The 16,330-nt window shown below is 44.8% G+C and overlaps 1 protein-coding gene across 1 annotated transcript in view; it reads left to right on the top strand.

Annotated features, from left to right (window-relative positions):
- LOC124795560 (probable cytochrome P450 4aa1) overlaps positions 1-16,330 on the top strand; it is a 306,399-nt gene that overhangs the window by 266,550 nt on the left and 23,519 nt on the right. Inside the window, exons 10-11 of the mRNA XM_047259633.1 lie at positions 598-710; positions 12,314-12,563. Coding sequence (XP_047115589.1) covers positions 598-710; positions 12,314-12,563 — 363 coding nt within the window. The remainder of the gene's footprint in view (positions 1-597; positions 711-12,313; positions 12,564-16,330) is intronic.

A 16,330-nucleotide genomic window follows, 5' to 3' on the forward strand; every position in this document is an offset into this window, starting at 1 on the left:
GTAATGCAATCCTAACAGGAGGCATAAGGCTCCAAACAGAACTTATTATGGCTTTAAAGACGGCGTTTTCCAGTTCAGGGGCCGTGAAGCATTCTAAGAGTCCACGTTATTCCAAAGTTGATTACAGATCAGGTGAGGCTCATTAGGTGTTCTTCTTGTTAAGGCTAATAATGACAAAAATACTTTTGAAAATATCTCTCTCCGCTATATTTCCGTAATTCCTTTCAAGGAGTATTTTCATTCTTCTTGAACAGAATATTATCATGATGGAACGGAAGTTATTCTCATGTTTTCACAACAGTGGTTGCGACGTGTTGTGGTATAGGAAGTTGGAGAAGAAACGGTGTGCTATGAAATAGTATTATTGTTCATCTTCTCTGCCCATATAGTCATACAGGGGAATACTTTGCAACAAAGTTCCTACTTATAACGACATGGTGGGCACTGATTTCTAAATTAAGAAAGTTTGAGAGAACCGTGAGTGACGTTTGACGCGTAGCACGTACGGTGCCTCTACTATCAGCAGGTAACAGACGTAGTGCTGAAGCCTACGATTTCAGGAAACTTTTTTTTTCAGTCGTTGCTGGTGTGTTGCAGGCTCCTGGAAGCAGCGCTGCCTGCTCGACTTGATGCTGGACATCGCCAACAAGACCAACGGCGCCTTCACGGATCAGGACATCGTGTCCGAGCTGTGCACCTTCATGCTGGCGGTGAGTGTCTCTCTATCTGTGTGTGTGTGTGTGTGTGTCGTGCCACGTGTCAAAAAGCAGCCCTAGCCTACGAAGTAAATTAGCGGGCACAAGTGAAAAAAAAGACAGCACCTAGCTATAAGACTTTATTCGAAACGACAGAGGTTAAAAAGAGAGAGAATTAATATTGCGCACTTCGCTTTTACTTAATGAAGCCGTGATGGGACATTGCGCTCTTCGTTACATCTTCTCTATCTCTTCTGTAAATCCTGTATGATAAGGGTCCCAGACTCACGCTCAGTTTTCAAGAACCGATCGAACAAGTGTTTCGAAAGCAACTTCTTTGCTGAACGAGTTATATTTTCCTAACATCAATCTCAGCCTCGCATTCGCTTTTCCTACAATTTCTTTTATGTAGTCATTCCTCTTTAGAAGATCGCTCCAGTTGGTTATCCTAGGAATATTATCCTTGTCACGGTATCCAGTGAGCTATCACCACTGTGCAATAGGACAGTAAAGCGTGCCTTCGCCTGTTTATAGTAATTTAGGTATGTTGCTGATCAATTGAGTCCCTACGCCAATCGTTGATGCTCTGCGGATTTTTCTGCATTTCTCTGGGACCTCGTGGCATTGGAACCTTTATGTAGACAACAGCGACGCGGAGCATCCAACGTAATCCACTAGTATGCAAAACGATTTAGAAAAGATGTCTGTATGGAGTGAAAATTGGCAGTTGACCCTAAATAATGAAAAGTGTGAGGTCATCCACACGAGTGCTAAAAGGGATCCGTTGAACTTCGGTTACGCTATAAATTAATCAAATCTAAAGGCCGCAAATTCAACTACATACCTATGAATTGCAATTTCGAATAACTTAAAATGCAAGGAATACATAGAAACTGTTGTGTGGAAGGAGAACCAAAGACTGTCAGAAGATGCAACAGATCTACCACAGAGACTGTCTACACTACGCTTGCCTGTCCTCTTCTGGAGTACTGCTGCGCCGTCTGGGATCCTCGCCAGATGGGATTAACGGAGGACATAGAGAAAGTTAAAAGAAGAGCAGCACGTTTTGTATTATCGCGAAAGAGGGGAGAGAGTGTCACTGACATGATACAGGACCTGGGAATGGACACCATTAAAACAAAGCCGTTTGTCGTTGCGGTGGAATCATTTTACGAAATTACAATCATGAACTTTCCCCTCCGAATGCGAAAATATTTTATTGATGTCAACTTACGTAGGAAGTAACCATCATCATAATACGAGGGCTGATCGGAAAGTAAGGCCCGATTGGCACGAAATTGAAACCACAGTTATAATCCGATGAAGTTCTGCACAGATATGTTGGTCAGTGTCTCTAGCATATCAATCGATCGGATCATATCGCTCTTCTCCGTTCTGAGGGCACAGTGAGCGCGTAAAGATGCCTAGAAAATTGTGTCCCCCGCCAAGTATGGTTGCTTTCCGACAGATTTCGCCTGATTTCATGCAACCCCCATAACATAACTGTCCTGCGACAGTTCTCAGCCACACGCTGCAGGGGCAACGAAGACGCTCCTGCAGCGTTTCCGATGGGAAGTGTTCGACCGCCTACCATTCAGCCCGGACTGGCTGCCTCTGATTTTCATCTCTTCTCAGATGGACCGCTAGCTATGAACACAACTTTTTGGCACGGACAACGAACTACAGACCAGCACAGAGAATTGGTGAAAAGCGCAGGCGGCTGCCTTCTATGACGAGGGTATTGGAAAGTTGGTACAATGCTACGACAAATGTCTAAGTCAGAGTGGTGAGTGTGTATAGAAGTAGCCGGCAGGTGTAGCTTACTGTCGCAAACATTGCAAACAACACATTCTTGATTTTCACAATGATTTACATTTGGCGACCAATCAGACTTACTTTCCAAACAGCCGTCGTAAGATAAGGAAAGTCAGAGCTCGTACGGGAAGATATAGCTGTTTGTTTTCATTCGCTCTAGGTTCAAGATTGGAATAATAGAGAATTATTGCGAAGGTGGTTCGATGAACCCTCTGCCAGGCACTTAAGTGTGATTTGCAGAGTATCCACGTACACGCAGATTTAAATGTGTGTAAATTGAAGGTGGAGGGTAGAAAGGAAAGGAAAGGGACTCTTGATGTCGACTGCATCGGGACTTTATACGGAATCGGTGACGACGAGTGATAATATGTTTCGGACCAGGATTCGAACTCGGGATCTTCAGCTTACTATGTAGTTGCGTTAACCACTGCGCCACTCGGGACACAGTGTTTATTACAACTGCGCGAACGGTACGGTCTCGGCCGATACACATTCCCACGTAGCACCACCTATCAGCAGTCCTTATCCATGTCCTCCATGCTCGCTAGCCGGCCGCTGTGGCCGAGCAGTTCTAGTCGCTTCAGTCTAGAACCTCGCGACCGCTACGGTCGCAGGTTCGCATCCTGCCTCGGGCATGGATGTGTGTGATGTCCTTAGGTTAGTTAGGTTTAAGTAGTTCTAAGTTCTAGGGGAACTGATGGCCTCAGATGTTAAGTCCCATACTGCTCAGAGCCATTTGAACCATTTGATCCATGCTCGCTACTTTAAGATTCCAGCAGGAGGTCGGACGTTATTGTCCATCCGCACTGAAGGTGGTGGACTCGTGGTCCATCGAAGCGAATGAACTATATGAATGCGTGGTGTCTGTTCTTTCGGACATGTTAAACAAAGTGACAGCGCGCATGGCACATCTTTGCACACCTGGAGTTACTTACTCATCTGTTAATTTCCTCCCGCTAAAAACGGCATATTGAGCTCTACCTCATAGGAAGCCGTGAATCTAAACACAAGTCTGGCAATCAAAATTTGATTTAGAATTCATTGAATGGTTCCTAAATTTCTCTCTTTACGCTATTTTTTGGCTTTACTCAGCCTTTGATTGTCATCAAATCTTTGGTTTTTCTGAAATATGTGTGGAATTTGTCTTCAATTTTGTTGCAGCTTTATAACACGCCTACTCAGCCATGCTGTTTTCTTCCCATCACTATCATTCTTCCTTACAACGTGCTAGTCTAAGGTCTGTTGTACAATGCTTTAAAATTTACCCATTTGCTCTAAATATCTTCGTTCCCAGAGCTAAATGTTTTATGTTGTCTCCTCAGCCTTTTTCCTGCCATTCTAATTAAGCAAGAATATTTTCCCTCACTTTTTGACATTTCTCCTCAAAATCATTCTGGGCATTTCATCTTACTTATGCAAATTTTTCTTCATTTCTTTACTTTTGAGGCAATTCGCCTCACGTTACACTAGCTAAATATTTTCCATTAATCTTCCCGGATTTCGATGCAGTTAGTGAAAGAGCATACTTTGCTACCTGCAACTACGACGACAGCAAACAATGTGTAATTTTAGTTAATGCATTCTAACAGATTTTTTTTATATACAAGGGTGTTGCTATTAGCTTTTTTTTTTGACACTCCTTGTGTTACATTTGTTTTCAATGAGCATCTACGAAATAGGTCCCAAAGTTTAAAAAAATTGTTCTTTGAGTTGTTGGCGTGTTTATGATTTTTTTTTTTTATTTTATACTCTGCGTTGTAGTTGCCATTAACATCAGTCTGTAGAAAGATACGGTGTCAAATAGGTTTCGTCAGCCTAGAAATACGTTAGCTTCTTGTTACCCTTCGTCCATAATTGTGTGTGGCTGGCGTTAGGGTTATTTTTGTCTAGTACCAAATACGATAATGATTCGGGTACAGGTCTAGAGTTGTTTTAGAGTATCAGGGAGGTTTGTTTCTGTTCGTGCTTCGCCGGAGAGTGAAGTTCTCGTTTTGGAATCAAGTGTTTCCACCTACAGTCGCCTTCGGATTCATGCAAATACCGCTCGCCACCAGTGGCCGTCGCTGTTTCCATTTGCATTCGCTTGAGGGACAAATTCTTCACTTTCCCGTTCATGATAATCAGCCGAAGCCGTGACTGCGGCAATGAATCTTCCATGAGAACTCCTCATTTGAATGAATCCGTCGGGGAATATCGATGCAATCTTGCACATTTGTAACAGCGATTGAGTCCGTGATGCCCAGGACCGAGTGGACTTTAACTGAAAAGTTATACAGTAGGAGTAGATTGTATCATATCACTTGTTTAGGATAGATAATATGACGGAAAGAAACTAAAAGTTTATTACAAAATTATCTTGAAAAGTGGTGCTCAACACGAGTCTTTACGGACTAGGTCTCAGCGTTGCCTCAGTCAAAATACATTTACTTGCACCGTGTTGATTTACTGCAGTCTCCTCCAAGTCCTGCTGCCCGGTTAGAGAAGTTTTCGGTTTGGTTAAAATGGTATTAGGGCATAATTGTCGTTTCCTGCTGTACTGGCGCTTTGACTGGAGACTGGAGACTGCCTTACAGGTCTTACCTGCTTTGCAGCATTAAACAGCGAAACCTGTCTTCCATTTCTGCTCTTCTTACTACGGTTTCTACACACAACGTGACGCAATAATAACTGTACACTACTTTGTTAATAACAACTTTGAGTCGGTTGTTCATTTTGGAGATGTTGAAGCGTTTACTGTTCCCAGGCAAAGCAAACATTTTCTCCCATTTAGTATGCTAATTTTCGCATTAGACTATGTCTTTCTATTTCAAAATTAAGCAGATTTTATTGTTCGCTGGAGATGCTGGTCAATTAATGTGAACCATAATATCATGTTTTAAGGTTCAGCACATGTTTCTAGCGATAATAACGCTGTGAAACGGGGTACAGTGTTTCTGACTTGCATGTACTGCTCTCTCGTGTCGATTCCGTCTTTTGAACAAGTTGGTCTTATTTTAAAACAAGCGACGTTTAGCTAAAATCGTTACTAGCGAGATGAGGTCTTGCTCAAACGATGTACAGACCGACACTGGCGAGCTTAAAAACGTTTCACTGGGGAAACTTGCTGCTATTACAACATTTCACGACGAAGGATCAGAATCCGTTACGAGGTATGCTTCTCTTGCAAATGCTACTTTCTCCACACTTGTAAGCAGTTGTCCTACACGGTGACTTTTCGTAACGATTTAGATGCGCTCTCTGATAATTTCAAAGACCGCTGTTGCCATTTCATTTTAAAAATAACTTTGTCACTAAAATTTTTCACTAATTAATAATAGTAACATAAAAACAAAGATTAACAAACAAGTAACTGCTCTAGCTAAGTGACACTGTAGTGGAATTCACTCGTAAAAATTAGTATGCACATGCTTTCGTTGTGTTCGCAATGTCATGGTACCAAACTTAATAACGAAAGTGTTTGTGTGAGCTGCTGGTGTTTAAGCAAAACCTAGTTGTGTAACACTATATCGAGCAATAAATAATTCGAAAAATTTGGTATATGATTCAACTGGGCTTCGGGAACAAAAGTTTCAAAGGACCGCTGCATATTGTGTTGAAGTGTCTCGCAGGAATTCGGTGAATTACAATAAACCATATACCTAAACAAAAGTAAATATGTTATAATTTAGATGTACGTATTAAAAATATACAAACCTCAATCACGTACTTGGATAAGATCCATAAAAAATGGGGAAACAGTTAGTTACTGTACGGTTGGGTAGACGCTAACTGCAGAATTCTCGTTATAGAAAAACTCACACTTGGAACGGATTGCAAATGAAGCTCACTATTGTTTTTAAGCATCATAACAAACACGAGTACGACTGTATCTGTTACTGAGAATAATCTGTTAAGGACAGTTTATATTGCCACAGGAAATCGCTTTACACTCCGCAGTTCGTAGGCAATCCGAATAACAACAACTCGTGTTGTCTGTCAGTTGCTGTTAGTAACATCAGCCTCAATACAAAGCTCCACATTTTCCTAATCGCTCCACAACTTTCTGTTACTGATTTGTGGGTGTGACGAGTTACGTCTATGTACTATAAAATCTGCCAGCATTATGTAATGCACTGGTTTCAATAGTTTTATAAGATCATCTTACACGAGAAAGAGCAACAATTTACAATCTGTCATATGTATGCTTACTTTTATCAGAGCATATACACTCCTGGAAATGGATAAAAGAACACATTGACACCGGTGTGTCAGACCCACCATACTTGCTCCGGACACTGCGAGAGGGCTGTACAAGCAATAATCACACGCACGGCACAGCGGACACACCAGGAACCGCGGTGTTGGCCGTCGAATGGCGCTAGCTGCGCAGCATTTGTGCACCGCCGCCGTCAGTGTCAGCCAGTTTGCCGTGGCATACGGAGCTCCATCGCAGTCTTTAACACTGGTAGCATGCCGCGACAGCGTGGACGTGAACCGTAGGTGCAGTTGACGGACTTTGAGCGAGGGCGTATAGTGGGCATGCGGGAGGCCGGGTGGACGTACCGCCGAATTGCTCAACACGTGGGGCGTGAGGTCTCCACAGCACATCGATGTTGTCGCCAGTGGTCGGCGGAAGGTGCACGTGCCCGTCGACCCGGGACCGGACCGCAGCGACGCACGGATGCACGCCAAGACCGTAGGACCCTACGCAGTGCCGTAGGGGACCGCACCGCCACTTCCCAGCAAATTAGGGACACTGTTGCTCCTGGGGTATCGGCGAGGACCATTCGCAACCGTCTCCATGAAGCTGGGCTACGGTCCCGCACACCGTTAGGCCGTCTTCCGCTCACGCCCCAACATCGTGCAGCCCGCCTCCAGTGGTGTCGCGACAGGCGTGAATGGAGGGACGAATGGAGACGTGTCGTCTTCAGCGATGAGAGTCGCTTCTGCCTTGGTGCCAATGATGGTCGTATGCGTGTTTGGCGCCGTGCAGGTGAGCGCCACAATCAGGACTGCATACGACCGAGGCACACAGGGCCAACACCCGGCATCATGGTGTGGGGAGCGATCTCCTACACTGGCCGTACACCACTGGTGATCGTCGAGGGGACACTGAATAGTGCACGGTACATCCAAACCGTCATCGAACCCATCGTTCTACCATTCCTAGACCGGCAAGGGAACTAGCTGTTCCAACAGGACAATGCACGTCCGCATGTATCCCGTGCCACCCAACGTGCTCTAGAAGGTGTAAGTCAACTACCCTGGCCAGCAAGATCTCCGGATCTGTCCCCCATTGAGCATGTTTGGGACTGGATGAAGCGTCGTCTCACGCGGTCTGCACGTCCAGCACGAACGCTGGTCCAACTGAGGCGCCAGGTGGAAATGGCATGGCAAGCCGTTCCACAGGACTACATCCAGCATCTCTACGATCGTCTCCATGGGAGAATAGCAGCCTGCATTGCTGCGAAAGGTGGATATACACTGCACTAGTGCCGACATTGTGCATGCTCTGTTGCCTGTGTCTATGTGCCTGTGGTTCTGTTAGTGTGATCATGTGATGTATCTGACCCCAGGAATGTGTCAATAAAGTTTCCCCTTCCTGGGACAATGAATTCACGGTGTTCTTATTTCAATTTCCAGGAGTGTAGATTACTGAACTCCCAACTGCACGCTACGGTCACAGGTTCGAATCCTGCGTCGGGCATGGATGTGTGTGATGTCCTTAGGTTAGTTAGGTTTAAGTAGTTGTAAGTTCTAGGGGACTGATGACCTCCGATGTTAAGTCCCGTAGTGGTCAGAGCCATTTGAACCAACCCAACTGCAAGGTGACGCAACGAATATGCAACCAGCCTTTCAGGCTTGTAGTGCAACTTCTGCGAGAAAAAAGCTATAATTAGCAGCAAGCGAGGTGAATGCAGTATTGAATACCGGTTTCCCTCAAGAAAGATCACTTTACTCTAACAGCTAGCTGCAGACTTTAATTCCGTCGTACGTTAGAGGAAACCATTAAACAGGAATGTAGCTGGATAGCTTGCAAACATTAGAAGGTCCATTAAGTGTAAGAGCACAGTAAATTCATGAAGTAAAATTCAAAAATAATTACGCTAGAAACCGTGAGGTGTCTGGCTACATTTAAATACTCGAACATGAACCTCTGCTATGATACCCTCAGTTAGTGATTTGTTTTTGGTTTTTGGACTGCATGAGTGGTAAGACGTCAAGTGCGATTTTCATTAACCAACCAATGGATGAAACGTGGGCAGAATAACCTTGGGGCACTGTTCAGAGTACAAATCAAATTTATCGCTGCTTTGAGAAGGCTAAGGAGGTTCATAAACAGTCAGCAGATAATTATTAAGACTGTTACTCTGAAACTGTTACCACATTTAAACGCAGTAGTTGGCCACATGAATATGTAGAACAGGTGCTGAATTAATACGACAAGACAGCTATTTTCCGCTGTGAACGGATATAGGACAACAAAAAACAGGTAGCTACAGTCGATGTAGTATCATTTACTAAGAAGAAAAGTCCCCTCCATATGAAAGCAAAAATTATGTGAGCTAGTGCACGCTTCGTGCAGTGTGATCACGAATGGACTTAGTTTTTGCGTATCTTTTATGACTATTTAGTTTTGAAATTCTGCTACCAGTGACGTAACGCTCACGTCACTTCACTTTATTTCACTAGGGCATTTTCTGCCTGTATTTCAAACGGATATCATAGGACCACTGTCAGTTTATTTGAGACGTCTTTTCTTGAATAAGCATTATTCAATATAATCCTCTGTCGTGCACATCAATTACAGACGTTAGAATAGAACCATTTTTATAAAATTGTTAATTTGTCCTTTAACTTACATTTTTGTAAATTTTATTAATTCGCAATTATTGCCAATGCACAGACTATTTGGCTGCAGGATGACAGCTACACGTTATTATGTGCAGCGATTTAGGTGCTCAGCATTAAAGCGGAAGTGCGCGGCTCAACCCTATGACTACAACGAGCTATTCTTATTGATTGCCCAATTATCTAAAATACGAACAACATCTGGTAAATTCGCAGTTAGGCCGCTCGTATGAACTGGTCGTTCGAGAGCAACTTCTCAAAAGAAAGTCGAGGTGACTTCGCAGGCAGTTACGGTGAAAATTTAAGGTGCCCTACATGAGCAGTGTCCCCTATCCCCATTATCTCGATGGTGGGAACAATAGAGTGAGGAAGAACTTTGTTGTTGAGAAAAGCAGTGTCAGAGCATGCGCTTGTAGATAGCTTCTGCCATCTCTCTATAATACAGTGCTCCTCCTAACCAACGTAGAATCAAAGTTAGCGGCTGGTGTAAGGAAGGTAACAGGAAAGTCAAATGGTGGACTTCGGTTTATTGGGGGAGTTGGAGCAAAATGAAGTTATTTATAAAGCAGTCTGCGTCGATAGTAGTAGTGAGAGCCATTCTTAAGTACTGCTAGAGTTTTTGGGATCCGCACTAGTTGGAAGCAATTCAGAGACGTGCTACTAGAGTTGTTAACAGCAGATTTGATCGACACGCGAGTATTACAGAGATGCTACATGAACTCAATTGTGAATCCCACGAGGGAAGGCGACATTCTTTTCGCGAAACACTACTGAGGTAATTTGCAGATGACTGCGTAACCATTCTGCTGCCAGCAACACGCATTTCAAGTAAGGACCATGAAGACAAGATAAGAGAAATTTGGGCTCCTACGGAGACATATAGGCAGTCGTTTTTTCCTCGCTGCATTTGCGAATGGAACACGAATGGAACTGGCCATATATTGACTGATACTGCATCAGCGGTTGCCGAAACTGTCGTGTTCAACGACTGGTAGCCGACTGTGCATGATGCATTGAAAAATGTCAAATATTTTCTCCTATTTACTTGCATTATGTTACATTTATTGAGGGTTAACTTTCAGTCCTTGAACGTTGCACAACAATGTTCCGAAAGTATTACCATCTCTGTGTGTCGCTGTATGGTCCACTGGCAACTTCAGGGAGGTCTGGACGTTATTCGCCAGGCCGTTTATGCGAGGTGTAGTTATAATTAATTTTCCACTCTGCGGCAGAGTGTTCGGTGATATGAAAGTTCCTGGAAGATTAAAACTGTGTGCCGGACTGAGCCTCGAACTCGCGACCGTTACCTCGCGAGGGCGTGTGTTCCTCCAATTGAATCACAGAAGTACGACTCGCAACCCAGTCTCACTGCTTTACTTCCGGCATTAATTCGTCTCCTACCTTCCGAACATACAGAAGTTCTCACGCGAAACTTGAGGGGCTAGTGCTCCTTGTTGAATGCTTATGGTGGAGACATATTTTAGGCACAGCCTGGGGGATGTCTCGAGACATAAATTTTCACCCTGCAGCGGCTGCACGTTGATATGAAATTTGTAGCAGATGAAAACTGTGTGCCGGCCTTGAGTGAAGTTGGGAAGCTAGGAGACGAGGTACTGCCGGAAGTAAAGCTGTGAGGACGGGTCGTGAGTCGTTATTGGATACCTCGCGTGGTAAATCACTTGCCCGCCGAAACCAAAGGTCTCGAGTTCGCTTCTCAGAGCGGCACATAGTTTTAATCGGCCAGGAAATTTCATGTAGATATACAGTTTTAAGTATGACCCCAAAAGAGAAAATCACGTAATTAATTTTTTTCTTGATCATAGGCACACGTCTGCTATGGTGACAGACATTAAATCCTCCTGCGACCGTATCGTATCACGCCGGTAGAGGAGTGAAGACGAAGTGGCGGAACACGTGTCCAGTTTGTCAGAGTGGTGCGCCAGTTTGTTTCGCTTTTCTGGGACATAGTAGGTTACCGTGGCGCCAGGGTTTCAATGTGTACCAAGACTGCCGACATTTAAGTGCAAATAAAGATGAAAATAATAATGTCAGTTTTATTTTTTGTGTTGATAGTTCAATCTACGACATCTTGCCGTAGACAGCGCAAACAGTCTTTTCATACTTCCTCTAGAAACATACAGGTTAATTTTACTTCTGAATAAGTCTTCCTTTTGTTGTATGAACGGCCAGTCTTGATGTTAGGTGGTATACAGTCGAATCGGATGCGTGGTCGGATACTCCTTCTACACAGGACTCAGCCCTCAGTGACGTGGTCTAGTCCACTTGTCGACCAATTCCGGTGATGAAATCTTTTGTATGCCGTTACTAGCGCGTCGGGCACCAAACCGTCACACCAACGGATTCACATGCGTCAAGGTGCCGAATATAGAGTGGGGTGTTATCCTATACAATATAAGTGAAAAATATCTTAACGTGTAGTTTCTCCAGGCTGACAGCTAATTGTGATCAACTCTTTGTAAGTCCACCATTATACAGATGGTTGCGGGATCTCGTCTGTTCAATATAAAACGTCGAATAAAAAGACGTTCAGCCGTCGAAATTTCCAGTTGTTGTTTTGCTTGAGCAACTAGTTTCAGCGGTACATTACGCCATCTTCAGACCCCCTGACAGACGTGTGAGAAGAATCCCAGCTCTGGTCCAGTCAAGATAGAGGCCAGCATTCAGTGACTGGTATCCGTAGATCTCCACATGACACAGCGATCATTTCGATCATCACTATCCGACTGAGGTAGGCAAGTAGAAATTTACGGATACCAGTGACTGAATGTTGACCGCTGTGGTGACTGGACCAGGGTTGGAATTCTTCCTACATGTGGGTCAGGGGGTCAGAAGATGGCGTAATGTAGCGCTGAAAGTGATTCCTCAAAGCCACTGGAAATTTAGACGTGTCGGTATGGGAACATACTGTGAGACACGTGTTTGAGTGTAGTTGGCTTTTGTGCCGGTTGCAGGGCCAGGACTCGGTGGGCGCGGCGGTGGCGTTCTGCACGTTCCTGCTGGCCCAGAACCCCGAGTGCCAGGAGCGCGCCATGGAGGAGCTGCGCGCCATCTTCTACGAGGGCGGCAGCGACTGCGGGCGGCCGCCCACGCGCGAGGACCTGTCGCGCATGAAGTACCTCGACCAGTGCGTGCGCGAGGCGCTGCGCCTCTTCCCCAGCGTGCCGCTCATCGCCCGCCGCCTCGGCGACGACCTGGTGATAGGTGCGTGTCGCGGGCAGCCGGCGCCGCCCCTGCAGCCTACCTAGAGTCAGTGCGTGTGCCCGCGTCTCCTCAGTAGAGGAGGTGGGACAAATGTGGAATACCATTTTGGTTCTCGTTCGTAAATTTCTCAGTTTTTCATATTAAGCAAACAAAATATCTGCAGCACATACTTTGGGACATACGAGGGTCATTCCAAAAGAAATGCACACTATTTTTGTAGAAATTCAGTTTTCATTCTGCATGTGTGAAAGTTTTACAGTGTGTAGATACATCCTTCCTGCTCGTTTTCAAACTTAGTTCAAACTGTTCCCGTGAGTGGCGCAGCATGTCTTCAAGATGGCTGCTGCACTTGACGTTCGTCAGAAGCAACGTGCTGTCGTAGAATTCCTGTGCTGTGAAAACGAGACAGTGGGAAACATCCACAAGAGGTTGAAAAAGGTGTATGGAGATGCTGCTGTCGATCGCAGTACAGTTGGTCGGTGGGCAAGCAGGTTACGTGATGAAAGCGGGCGCATCAATATTGAGCATTGTCCTCGCAGCGGCAGGCCTCGTACTGGACACACTCCAGACAATGCGCAGAGAGTTAATGAATTGGTGACTGCTGACAGACGCAGCACAGTGAACGAATCGTCTCGATACTTTCGGATAGGGGAATGAAGTGTTTGCAGAATACTGAAAGTATAGGTTTCTGCCAGGTGGGTTCCCAGGATGTTGACAATGGCTCACAAAGAAACAAGAAAAACGGTATGCAGCGAACTTTTGGAACATTACGAGAATGGTGGAGGTGGATTTCTTGGAAGAATTGTGACAGGTGATGAAATATGGCTCCATCATTTTTCACCAGAGATGAAGAGGCAATAAATGGGGTGGCATCATGCAAATTCACCCAAGGAAAAAAAAAAAAAATTCAAAACCACACCTTCTGCCGGAAAAGTTACCACCATAAATTCTGATGCATATGTGACGACACTGAAGAAACTCCGAGCTCGACTGAGTCGTGTTCGACCACATCGGTGAAAGCACAATGTTTTGCTGTTGCACGACAATGCACGGCCACATGTCAGTCAAATAACCATGGAAGCGATCACAAAACTCGGATGGACAACATTGAAACATCCGCCTTACAGTCCTGACCTGGCTCCATATGACTATCATCACTTTGGGAAACTGAAAGACTCTCTTCGTGGAACAAGGTTTGAAGATGATGACTCCCTTGTGCACGCTGGCAAACAGTGGCTCCAACATGTTGGTCCAGAATTTTACCGTGCGGGTATACAGGCGCTGGTTCCAAGCTGGCGTAAGGCAGTTGAGACGGATGGAAATTATGTGAGGAAATGAAAATATCGTTCCTAAAGGATGTATCTACACACTGTAAAACTTTCAAACATGTAGAATAAAAAATGGATTTAAAAAAAATAGTGTGCATTTCATTTGGAGTGACCCTCGTGTTTTAATGCTTCCTATATTTTTGAGTACATACTACCTTAGGAACGTTCCTAAATTAGGCTTATCACAGAGTTTGACATTTTTGGCACTTCAGACTATGAGGTACAAATACGGAATACTCCATTCGTTTCAAGTGTGTTTAAGTTAAAACAAATGATGGAAAATCTAATAAATCACTGTCAAAGGAAACACTGTAAAACATAACAACACAATAGAAAAACACACGAAATATACCATTTCCAGTTATTAAATTCATTGATCCAAGTACGAGGTTTGCCCAGAAAGTAATGCACCACATTTTTTTTTCTCAGCCGAAAACAATGGTACGAATGCGAAACGTTACATATGTATTATTTGAAACCTCCTGAGTGAGCGCGACAAGTTTCCGTCACTTCCGACAGATAGCGTAGCTACAGCACAGTTTCAAAATGGCGTCTGCAGGTGATGTACGTTACAAGCAACGTGCCACCGCTGAATATTTCACTGCAGAGAAACAAACTCTGGGGAATATTCACGAACGCTCGTGCAAAAAGTCTATGGAGCACCTGGTGTCGACAGAAGTACAGTTGGTCGCTGAGCACGGAGGGCGAGGCCAACAGAAGGCGGTTCGGCGGAGCTCCAGTATTTGCAGCGGTCGGCGAGACCATCCACGGCTGTCACATCTGACACGTTGAAGCGAGTTGATGTTGTCATTCGCGAGGACAGATGCATTACGACTCTGCTGTTGGCGCTGCATCTGCCAATCAGCAAAGGAAGTGTGGACGCAATTATCCGCACTCTTGGCTATTCAAAAATGTGTGCAAGATGGGTCCCGCGGTGTCTAACGTTGGATCACAAATCGCACAGAAAAAACATTTGCCTTGGTTAGTAGCAACATTTTGAAGCTGAGGGGCATTGTGACAGGTGGTGAAACCTGGGTTCATCACTTAGAGTTAGAAACGAAACAACAGTCGATGGAATGGCACCATTACCACTCCCCACAGAAGAGAAAATTCAGAGAAACTGCTTCCGCTGCTAAGGTCATCATCACCGTGTTCTCGGACTGTGAAGGTGTGATTCTTATTTATGTGGCGCCAAGAGGTGGTACCATTAACTCAGAAGCATATGTCAACCAACAAAACTCAAGACTCGCTTCCAGCGACTTCAGCGACATAGTAAACCAGAAGATGTTTTCGCTGCAAGACACAAATCTGAGGACTGCTGAACACATCGTGAAACAGGGTTGGATAGTCTTACCCCATCCGCCCTACAGCCCGACCTATCCCCCACGGACTCCCATTTGTTTGGGCCATAAGAGGATTCTTTCGTGGAAGACAGTTTGAGGACGCTGAGGAGGTGATTCACACAGTGAAGCACTGGCTCCGCCACCAGGACAAGGACTGCTACCGACAGGGCAGACACGACGTTGTTTCGCGCTGGAGGAAGGCCATGGGACAGGATGGAGATTACGTGGAAAAATAGGGTGTATAGATAAAACACCATTCTTTCATGTGTGTTATTCTCATTATGTACAATAAAGAATTGTTGAAGAAAGAAAAGCGGTGCAGTACTTTCTGGGCAACCCTCGTAATTTCACTTGCAGAAGTCATACACATACCGTCCTTTACCGTAACACTTACATTTAGTGTGAACCCTCATTTCGCACATCACACACGTTATCCATTCTTCTCCTATGTCGTTCTGCGAAAATTTACCTGAGAAAAAGACACAACTGCCATCATCATTAGTGGGAACCCTGTTGTCCAAAACGCTACTAAGAATCATCTCTCACACTAAAAACATGATCCTCCGAAAGAGGTGGTTCTTAGTTCCTAAGCTTTGGCTGCCTCTGCTTCTTTGTCTCCGGTTTATTTTTTGCTGTCGTCGATGCTTCAAGAGATCTCTTGTACGAAGACAAGGTTACGACTGCTGAACGACCTGCTTTTCTTCCCTTCATTCCTGGCCTCTTCTTTATTTGTGCAACGGGTGCGATTTGTCAAGGCATAATTTCAGATGTGCCACCAGCTGTTTCTCCCTTTCCACTTTCAGAAGCCGCTCCTGAAAATGGTTCATTCACTGAATCATTAGGTAAATCTTTAATTATTCCTTCATTGTTGGCAATGAAACCTGTATCAGTGAAAATATGAGGTTTTAACGGATATATTCCTTACATACTAAACCCACTGGTTGCTATGTCCCCTCTCTGGCACTGTGGTACACCTTCCCATGCAGTTCGGCGATGTCCATGTGTGTTACTGGACCTGCATTTTCCCCGATCCACACGCGAACAAGCACAGAGTAACAGGGTTTGAAAGAAGTCAAGAAGGTCCTGTCCAGCCGTT

Source organism: Schistocerca piceifrons, chromosome 4 (assembly GCF_021461385.2).
Source record: "Schistocerca piceifrons isolate TAMUIC-IGC-003096 chromosome 4, iqSchPice1.1, whole genome shotgun sequence".
Classification (NCBI taxonomy): domain Eukaryota; kingdom Metazoa; phylum Arthropoda; class Insecta; order Orthoptera; family Acrididae; genus Schistocerca; species Schistocerca piceifrons.